General features: G+C 45.4%; 1 protein-coding gene across 2 annotated transcripts; it reads left to right on the plus strand.

Moving 5' to 3' along the window:
• Nucleotides 1–597: 597 nt before the first annotated feature.
• PRR3 (proline rich 3) lies at nucleotides 598–7,508 on the plus strand. 2 transcript variants are annotated; one of them, XM_002746304.6, is made up of 4 exons: nucleotides 598–744; nucleotides 1,461–1,523; nucleotides 5,658–5,948; nucleotides 6,201–7,508. In XM_002746304.6, the coding sequence occupies exons 1-4, from the start codon at nucleotides 639–641 to the stop codon at nucleotides 6,305–6,307; spliced, it is 567 nt and encodes a 188-aa protein (XP_002746350.3). In that variant the 5' UTR covers nucleotides 598–638; the 3' UTR covers nucleotides 6,308–7,508. The 2 variants fall into 2 exon arrangements, with proteins under 2 accessions (XP_002746350.3, XP_008992356.3); XM_008994108.5 differs by lacking the exon at nucleotides 1,461–1,523.
• Nucleotides 7,509–9,069: the final 1,561 nt, after the last annotated feature.

The following is a 9,069-nucleotide window of genomic DNA, read 5'->3' on the forward strand; positions in this document are numbered from 1 at the left end:
TGTGCGTCCCGGGTAAGAAGCCAGGTTGCTGAGCTACACCGGGGGCACGATCAGAGGTCTTTAGGGGAGGGCGGCGGTCTGAAGAGTCCTGGGTGCCGACCTGCTGGGACCCAAATTCCTTGTGAGAACGATGATAAGTAGCAGGTTTACAGATGAGTGCAAAAGGGGACGAGAAGGGAAACCCAAACGGCACAAGGACTTTGGAGGGAGGTCAGAGGGCACGAAGTTGTGCCTGCAGCTGTTACCATAGTAACCGGGGACCGGATGTGGCGATCTTACGGTGCGACAGTCCTCTTCTCAGGCCTTCTGGCCAGAGAGCCTCTTGACTCTGTGGCACACTCCGAGGAGCTGGTTGTGGTGGTTTCCAACGAGGGAAGAAGAGAGGAATTTTTTTCAAAGCAGTTATAGAAACGCAGCAAAGGGAAGGTGTGAGGTTGCCACCATGCCTAGCAGAGACGGACAGAGGCAGTTTACTCCAGAATGCGGCCGCTGCAGATGTTCCCCGCAACGTTCCGGAAATGGAATGGCGGGAGCCTCATCCTCGCTGCCCACCGCCCCGCCGGAAGCGGAAACAGAATCCCCGTGTGCCCCTTCCTCACTGCCCTCCAAATCCCGCTGCAGCCATTGCGGCAGCCACGATGCCGAAACGAAAGAAGCAGAATCAGCACCAGCCACCATCACAGCAGCAGCCCCCACTGCCCGAGCGGGAAGATACTGGAGATGAGGAGGATGGGAGTCCCATCGGTGAGGGGTCGGGGAGGGACGTGCACATGCCTGTCAGCCCGTCCGGGCGAGGGGCTAGGGGCTGGTAAGGTGCAAAGGAGGGGGCTGTAACGGAAGGAGGAAGGGCGCACGCGCTGGGGAGGAATGGAAGGGGCTGTCCCAAATGGAGCCTTGAACGAGGAGTTCTCTTACTGGAACCATCAACCTCAAACTGGCCCCAAACCTTTCTGGAGAAGGCGGGGGTGGCGAGAATAAAGAGCTCTTTTGCGCAGTCGCAGAACAATAGGGGAAAGGGACAGTAGAGATGTTGCAGATTGTGATGACTGGGATGACAGTTTGTATCCAGACTGACTGAAGAGGTGCAGGTGCAGCTTTCTCTGAACTAGTCCTCTGGCCAAGGGGAAGGAGAAGAGAATTGACTGGCCAGCAGTTGAGGGATTGGTTTATGTCTGGAGACACTTGGATTGTTTTGGATAGCGACGGTACGGTGAGGAAAAGAAAAAGTTTTGTCTTTTCCTGCATTATCCCCTTTGATTGAATATCTACTCTTTGCAAACCCGAAACAGCTTTGCAGAAAAAAGCGCAGGTAGATGGGGTGAGAACTCCTAAGACTGCTGAAAATATACCTGACTTTACTGGTTGAATTAAGAAATGAGTAATAGAAGAAAAACACCTAAGAACAGAATCATCAGTCCCTTAATCCATTCTGATGACCGTATTTTCATGTCTGCTCTTAGGACCACCCAGCCTTCTGGGCCCTCCCCCCATGGCCAATGGAAAACCTGGTGACCCTAAGTCAGGTGAGGAGGAAGGGGCCCTGATCCTTGTATTAGGTCGTGGAGAAGAGAGCAAGGGAGGGGATAAAACCCAGAAAGGACTTAAAAATCAAAAGATCAGGGATTCCATACCTAAATGAATGGAGAAAAGTTGTATATTTGCTGATTGAAAAACTCGATGTTGTTAAAATGTCACTTCTTCCCAAACTGATGTATAGATTTCATGCATTCCAAGCCAGAATATCTACAGTGTTTTTGTAGAAATACACATTTTTATAGGGAAATGCAAAATATCAAGGTGAGAGACTGTCAAGATGATCTTGAAGTGGGAAGGCTTGCTATGAATATCAAGATTTGTAAGCTGGGCATGGTGTCACATGCCTATAGTCCTAGCTACTCAGGAGACTGAAGTGGGAGGATCGTTTGAGGCCAGCCTGGGCTACATAGTGAGACCCTGTCTCTAAAAACAAGAGAAAAAGACTATAAAGCTATAATAGTTACAACGATGCAGTTTGGACACAATTATAGACATAAGTCAACAGGACTTAGGTCCTGAAGACTCCAATAACAGACCCATACATGTGTGGACACTTCCTTTATGATGAAGATGGAACTGAAAAGTTGGTCTTTTCAATAAATGATACTGGATCACTTGGATATTCATGTAAAAAAATGGAATTTCACCTTGCACTCATAATCATATATAAAGATCTATTTCAAATGGACTGTAGATTTAAGTATAAAAGGTAAGAGAGGCCAGGTGCGGTGGCTCACACCTGTATTCCCAGCACTTTGGCGGGCCGAGGCGGGCAGATCACCTGAGGTTGGGAGTTTGAGACCAGCCCGACCAACATGGAGAAACCCTGTCTCTACTAAAAATACAAAATTAGCAGGGCATGGTGGCACATATTCCCAGCTACTCAGGAGGCTGAGGCAGGAGAATCACTTGAACCCGGGAGGCAGAGGTTGCAGTGAGCCAAGATTGCACCACTTGCACTCCAGCCTGGGCAACAAGAGCAAAACTCCATCTCTAAAAAAATTAATAAATAAAAGGTAAGAGAATAATTATTCTAGACAATAAATGGGCTGGGTGCAATAGCTCATGCCTGTAATCCTAGCACTTTGGGAGGCCGAGGTGGTGGATCACCTGAGGTCAGGAGTTCAAGACCAGCCTGGCCAACGTGGTGAAACCCCACCTTTTAAAAAAAAAAAAAGAAAGTAAATGTATTTTCATGCTCTAAGAGTTCTTAAACAGACCAGAAATGCCCATATACATACTAACCATAAAGGAAAGATTGGTAAATTGAACTGTTAGAAAATATAAACTTGCTAAATGACACCATCAAGAAATTAACAGGAAACCATACAGTAGAAGATAATGGCAACAAATATAACCAATAGGCGGGGCGTGGTGGCTCACACCTGTAATCCAAGCACTTTGGAGGCCAAGATGGTCGGGAGTTCAAGACCAGCCTGACCAACATGGTGAAACCCCGTCTTTTTAAAAAAAAAAATACATATATATATATATAACCAATAAAGAGCCTGTATCTATAATACATAAATAACCTTTCCAGACAAGCTATTTGAAAAACTGACAAAAGACCAGAACAGTTACCTTATTAAAATGCAGATATAAACTAATGATCTAAATGAATAAGCATCAACATCATTAATAAATGCAAGACAAAAATATACCACTTTGAAATTAGAACTCTTGGCCAGGTGTGGTGGCTCACACCTGTAATCCCAACACTTTGGGAGGCTAAGAAAGGTGGATCACCTGAGGTCAGGAGTTTGAGACCAGCCTGGCTAACACAGTGAAACCCTGTCTCTGCTGGAAATACAAAAATTAGCCTTGAACCCAGGAGACAAAGGTTTTTTTTTGTTGTTGTTGTTGTTGTTTTATTTATTTTATATTTTTATTTATCCCTGTAATCCCAGCTACTTGTGGGGCTGAGGTAGGAGAATCACTTGAACCCAGGAGGTAGAGGTTGCAGGAGGTGGAGATCATGCCATTGCACTCCAGCCCGGGCAACAAGAGTGAAACGCTGTCTCAAAAAAAAAAAAAAAGAAAGAAAGAAATTAGAACTCTGTGTACTGCTGCTGAGATTATAAAATGGTAAACCTACTATAGAAAACAATATGAAGATGTTCCTCTAAAACAATTAAAAATAGAACTACTCAGAACTCCTGCTTCTGGATATATATCCAAAAAAAAATGGAAAACAGGGTCTTGAGATTTGCAGACTCATGTTCATAGCAGCAACCCACATATCCAATGATGAAAAAAAAATGTGGTGTGTACATACAATGGAATATTATTCAGCCTTATGATGGAAGAAAATGCTGTCATATACTACAACATGGATGAACTTTGAGGACTTTATGTTAAGTAAAGACATAGTGTATGATTCCACTTATGTGAGGAGTCTGAAGTCAAATTCAGGGGCCAGGCATGGTGGTTCATGCCTGTAATCCCAGCACTTTGAGAGAGCGAGGCAGGCGGATCACTGAAGGTCAGGAGTTTGAGAGCAACCTGGCCAACATGGGGAAACCCCATCTCTACTAAATACAAAAATTAGCCCAGCATGGTGGTACACGCCTGTAATCCCAGCTACTCAGGTGGCTGAGGCACAAGAATTGCTTAAACCTGGGAAGTGGAGGTTGCAGTGAGCCGAGATAACACCTCTGCACTCCAGCCTGGGCAGCAGAGCAAGACTTTGTCTCAAAAAAAATTATAAAAATAAAGTCAAATTCAAAGAAACAGAATGGTGGTTACTAGAGGCTGGGGGAAGGAAGATGGAAGAAGGGGAGTTTTGTTTAATGGGAACAGTTTCATTCAGTTTTGCAAGATAAAAAACTTTTGGAGATCTGTTTCACAACAATATGAATATATGTAACTACTGAACTATATATACACTTAAAGACAGGTAAGATGGTAAATTTTATGTGTTTTTTAGCACAATAAAAAGCAAACAAGATGAGACATGATGACTCATACCTATAATCCTAGCACTTTGGGAGACCAAGGTGGGAGGATCATTTGAGCCCAGGAGTTCAAGACCAGCCTGGGCAATGTGGCAAGACCCAATCTCTCATTTAAAAAATTAAAACACCACTTTTCACACTCACCAGAATGGTAAAAATTAAAAAACAATACCAAGTGCTGTCAAGGCTAAAGGACAACTGCTGGTGAGAGTGCAAATTGGTACAACCACTACGGAAAAAAGTTTGGGCTCATGCCTGTAATCCTAGCACTTTGTGAGGCCGAGGTGGGTGGACTGCCTGAGCTCAGCAGTTTGAGACCAAGCCTGAGCAGCATGGCGAAACCCCGTCTCTACTAAAATACAAAAAGTTAGCTGGGTGTGGCAGTGTGCACCTGTAGTTCCAGCTACTCAGGAGGCCGAGGCAGGAGAATTGCTTGAACCCGGGAGGCAGGGGTTGCAGTGAGCCAAGATCATGCCACTGTACTCCAGCCTGGGCAACACAGTGAGACTCCATCTCCAAAAAGAAAGTTTGGCATTATGCATGAAACTTGAGCATAACGTACACTCTATGACCCAGCAATACCTCTACTGCATATATACTCAACAGAAATGCATACATATGTGTAACAACATGTATAAAAATGTTTATAGTGGAATTTCTCGTTATAGCCCCAAACTGGATACCACCCACAAGTCTATCTGCAGTAGAATGGATAAATAAGTTGTTGTGTATGCATGCAATGGGATACTACACTGCAGCGAAATGAATGAACTACTTCTACAGGCAACCTGGATGAATCACACAAACATGATGTTGAGCGAAAGGAGCCAGACATAAAAGAATGCAGACTGTATGATTCCATTTTTTGTGAAGTTCAAAAACAGGCAAAAACTAACCTATGCTGTCAGGATAGTGGTTACCTTTGGGGAGGAGGGTGGATAGTGGGAAAAGGGGCACAAGGGGAGGATCTACTGAGGTGCTAATAAGGCCTTATCATTTGGTGGCGGAAAGTCAAGTGTGTCTACTTTGTGATAATTGGGTTGTGCACTTAAAACTGGTGTGTGTTTATGTATGCTGTTCTTCAATAAAAAATTTTTTTAAAAATCAGGGCTTATTAGGATTAAGCTGCCCATTGGTCACCTTTTTTTTTTTTTTTCCTCTCTCCAGCTTTTCACAGAGGTCCTCCAGGATCAAGGGGACCATTGATTCCACCACTGCTGAGCCTCCCACCTCCTCCATGGGGTAGAGGCCCAATTCGGGGAGGCCTTGGCCCCAGGTCTAGCCCATATGGTCGTGGTTGGTGGGGAGTCAATGCTGAACCTCCTTTTCCGGGGCCAGGCCATGGGGGTCCCACCAGGGGAAGCTTTCACAAAGAACAGAGAAACCCTCGAAGGCTCAAAAGCTGGTCTCTTATCAAGAATACCTGCCCGCCCAAGGATGACCCCCAGGTTATGGAAGGTGAGGTCCATTTTGTTATGCCCCTTACTCCCAGAGTGACAGAACATTCATGATCATCTCTGGGCTTTCCTTGTTTGCTTTTGAAGCAGAAATAGACCTGAATGTTATTTCTCCCAGAGGAAAGACTACCATTTCAAAATACCTGGAAATGGTAGGGGTAGGAAATCTGTCCTCCTTTTGTCTCTGCTTTTCATTATATTTGTTTTCTTTCTTGCTCAAATTTTTAAATGTTCAATTTTCACTTGTTCACAGACAAATCTGACCGCCCTGTCTGCCGACATTTTGCCAAAAAGGGCCACTGTCGATATGAGGACCTCTGTGCCTTCTACCACCCAGGCGTCAATGGACCTCCCCTGTGAGACTGTGCCTTCCCATCCAGGCTGGAAGGAGCTCTCTGTGACCTAGTGGCAATGCATTTCCCTGTAGCCCTGTGATGGCTACTGTGAGGCTCTTCCAACACCCTCAGTCAGTGACGCACCCACCCCATCCGCCACCTCCCCAATTTGGGGTCCACAGTTGTGTTGTGTCACTGGTGCGAGGTGTATGCGCTTTCTTCTGATCCAGCCTGTAGAGACTCACCTTCGGGACCCATCTTTGCTCCCTTCAGTTGCCTCCTGGATCTTCTTTCCCGTCATCAAATGACTGCTGAACAGGAAACTTCTTTGGTGCTGTTTCTTGTGCATCTCTCCACCTGCTCCCCAGTACTGCCCTCAATTCCTGAGAGCCCTGGAGTGGTTTCTTACCATTCCCTTCTTCTAGCTGCTTGTTTTGTTTTAAGTCATTTTTATGTGACAACTCCTACCCCCAATGTTGTCAGCTGCTTGTGAAACTGCCAGGTTGTCTAACCTGGGGTCAGGTTTTGGTGACTGGTGCAGAGTTACTTCCTACAAGGCCACTCTCCCTACTTTTGGATTTCATAGTTTCTGTCAGTAGCATGAGCCCCACCACTATGGTCTGTGATCACCGTGCTTTGTGGAACTGTGCATCCCCTTGTAGCCTTTTTCAGTGTCCATGGCATTTTTGTGACTTCCCAACACTAGAGTAAGTTTTTCTGCCAAAATGAGTGAGGCTCTTGGTGCCCTCTAGCCTTTCCCACCTCCCAACGTGGGAGAATTGTGAACTTTCCATCAAACTGCTTCCCTGGCCCTCCCCATTCTCCTGTTGGTTATTCTGGGTCTGACACAGGCCCTTGAGATGTCATGTAAAGCCTCCAGTGGCTTTATCCTACCTAGATCCCTTCTAGCCCATTTTAGTTAGACTGTCATTGTGAATGCACCAGTCATTTCATTTGAATTCTGTGAATCTCCACCTTGCCTATGTTTGGGTGGAAACTGGACAGTACTGTTGCCCTCTTCCAACCCCTCTTCCCCTACATCCTGGTACTGGTTGTTTTCTGTGAAAACAGCAGTGAACAGGTTCCGTTTTGAACTGACCCTGAGGAAGTGAGTCAGGAGCTGTACTGGCAAGAGGGAGGGGATGAGAGCTATTGGAGAACTGAGAATGAGGTTTTTTTTTCTTTTTAACATTTTTTTATATTAGTAATAAACGCAGTGGAAACCAGCATTTTCTTTAATCCCTGTGTTCTAGTCATCTCTGGAGATGCAGATGAAGCTGTTCTTACCTGGTGGAGTCAGCTCATTCTAGTTGAATGAGCTGACTAGAATGTTCATACATTCCCCATCAGTAGTTCATATACACTAGTGATGGGGAATGACACAATTTAAGGTTCTTTCAGGCTGAAAGAACCAATGGGGGTTCCATTAGCCTGTAGGCTTCAATCAGACCAAGCTGCCTTATGTTCAAGGGCAAAGTTTTGTAGGAAAAAGGAAAGGCCAGGTGTCCCTGGAGTTATTTTTAAACATTTTGCTTTATGGAGTTTTGTGTTTATGAAGTGGTTAATGATGGAGTCTTTCAGCAACAATTTGCAGAGTGTCTGTGGGCCAAGCAATATACTAAGCACTAGAGATAACTGACAGCCAAAGCCAATTTATTTAAAATGTACAGGGAAGACCAGTTTATCAAATAATCACAAATAGCATGTGAAGTTAAACCTGTCAAAAGTGGTGGGAAGAAGACAGGGTGAAAGGGAAGTGTGTAATAAAGGGAGTCAGGGAAGGGGATGCAGCTGAGACATGCTCCAAAGGAAAAACAGGAGGTTTTCGCTAAAAGACCAAGGGGAAGAGGAGCTAAGAAACCTAGGGACAGTGGGAGGTGACACAGAAGACCTCCAGACCACTCAGGGCCTTGGAGAACATGAAAATGTGGCTCTTTTCTTAGAATTGAAGGCTTTGGAGAATTCTAGACAGGTGAGTATCATGGCTTAGGTTGGCTTTTCAAAAAAATCAGCTTGTATGGAAAGGGCCAGCCTTGGACCTGGAAGTTAGTTAGAAGCTACTGGCTACTTCAGTAGTACAAGTGATGAAACAGACTTGGGTAGCAGAGGTGGAAAAAAGTGGGCATTTGAAAATTACTGGTCAAAACAAAGTATCAGATTTCACCACATAGTTCTGGCTTATGTAGCTGCCATTTAAAAAGAAAAGTATTGGGCCAGGAGCGGTGGCTCACAATTGTAATCCCAGCACTTTGAAAGGCCAAGGCGGGCAGGTCACGAGATCAGGTGTTCAAGACCTGATCAACAGGGTGAAACCCCTCAGGTCTCTATTAAAAATACAAAAATTAGCCAGGCATGGTGGCGCATACCTGTAATCACAGCTACTTGGGAGGCTGAGGCAGGAGAACCGCTTGAACCCAGGTGGCAGAGGTTGCAGTGAACTACGATCTCACCACTGCACTCCAGCCTGAGCGACATAGCGAGACTGTCTCAAAAAATATATATTGGCTAGGCACGGTAGCTCATGCCTATAACCCCAGCACTTTTGGGAGGCTGAGGCAGGAGGATTGCTTGAGCTCACAAGTTCAAGACCTGCTTGGGCAACAGCAAGATCGTCACAGTTTAAAGTGAAGATCTTGTCTCTACTAAAAATAAATTAGCCAGGAGCAGTGGCACACAGCTGTAGTCCCAGCTACTCAGGAGGCTGAGACGGGAGGATCACTTGAGCCCAGGAGGTCAAGGCTGCAGTGAGCCATGATCATGTCACTGTACTCTAGCCTGGGCAACAGA

Source organism: Callithrix jacchus, chromosome 4 (genome assembly GCF_049354715.1).
Source record: "Callithrix jacchus isolate 240 chromosome 4, calJac240_pri, whole genome shotgun sequence".
Classification (NCBI taxonomy): Eukaryota; Metazoa; Chordata; class Mammalia; order Primates; family Cebidae; genus Callithrix; species Callithrix jacchus.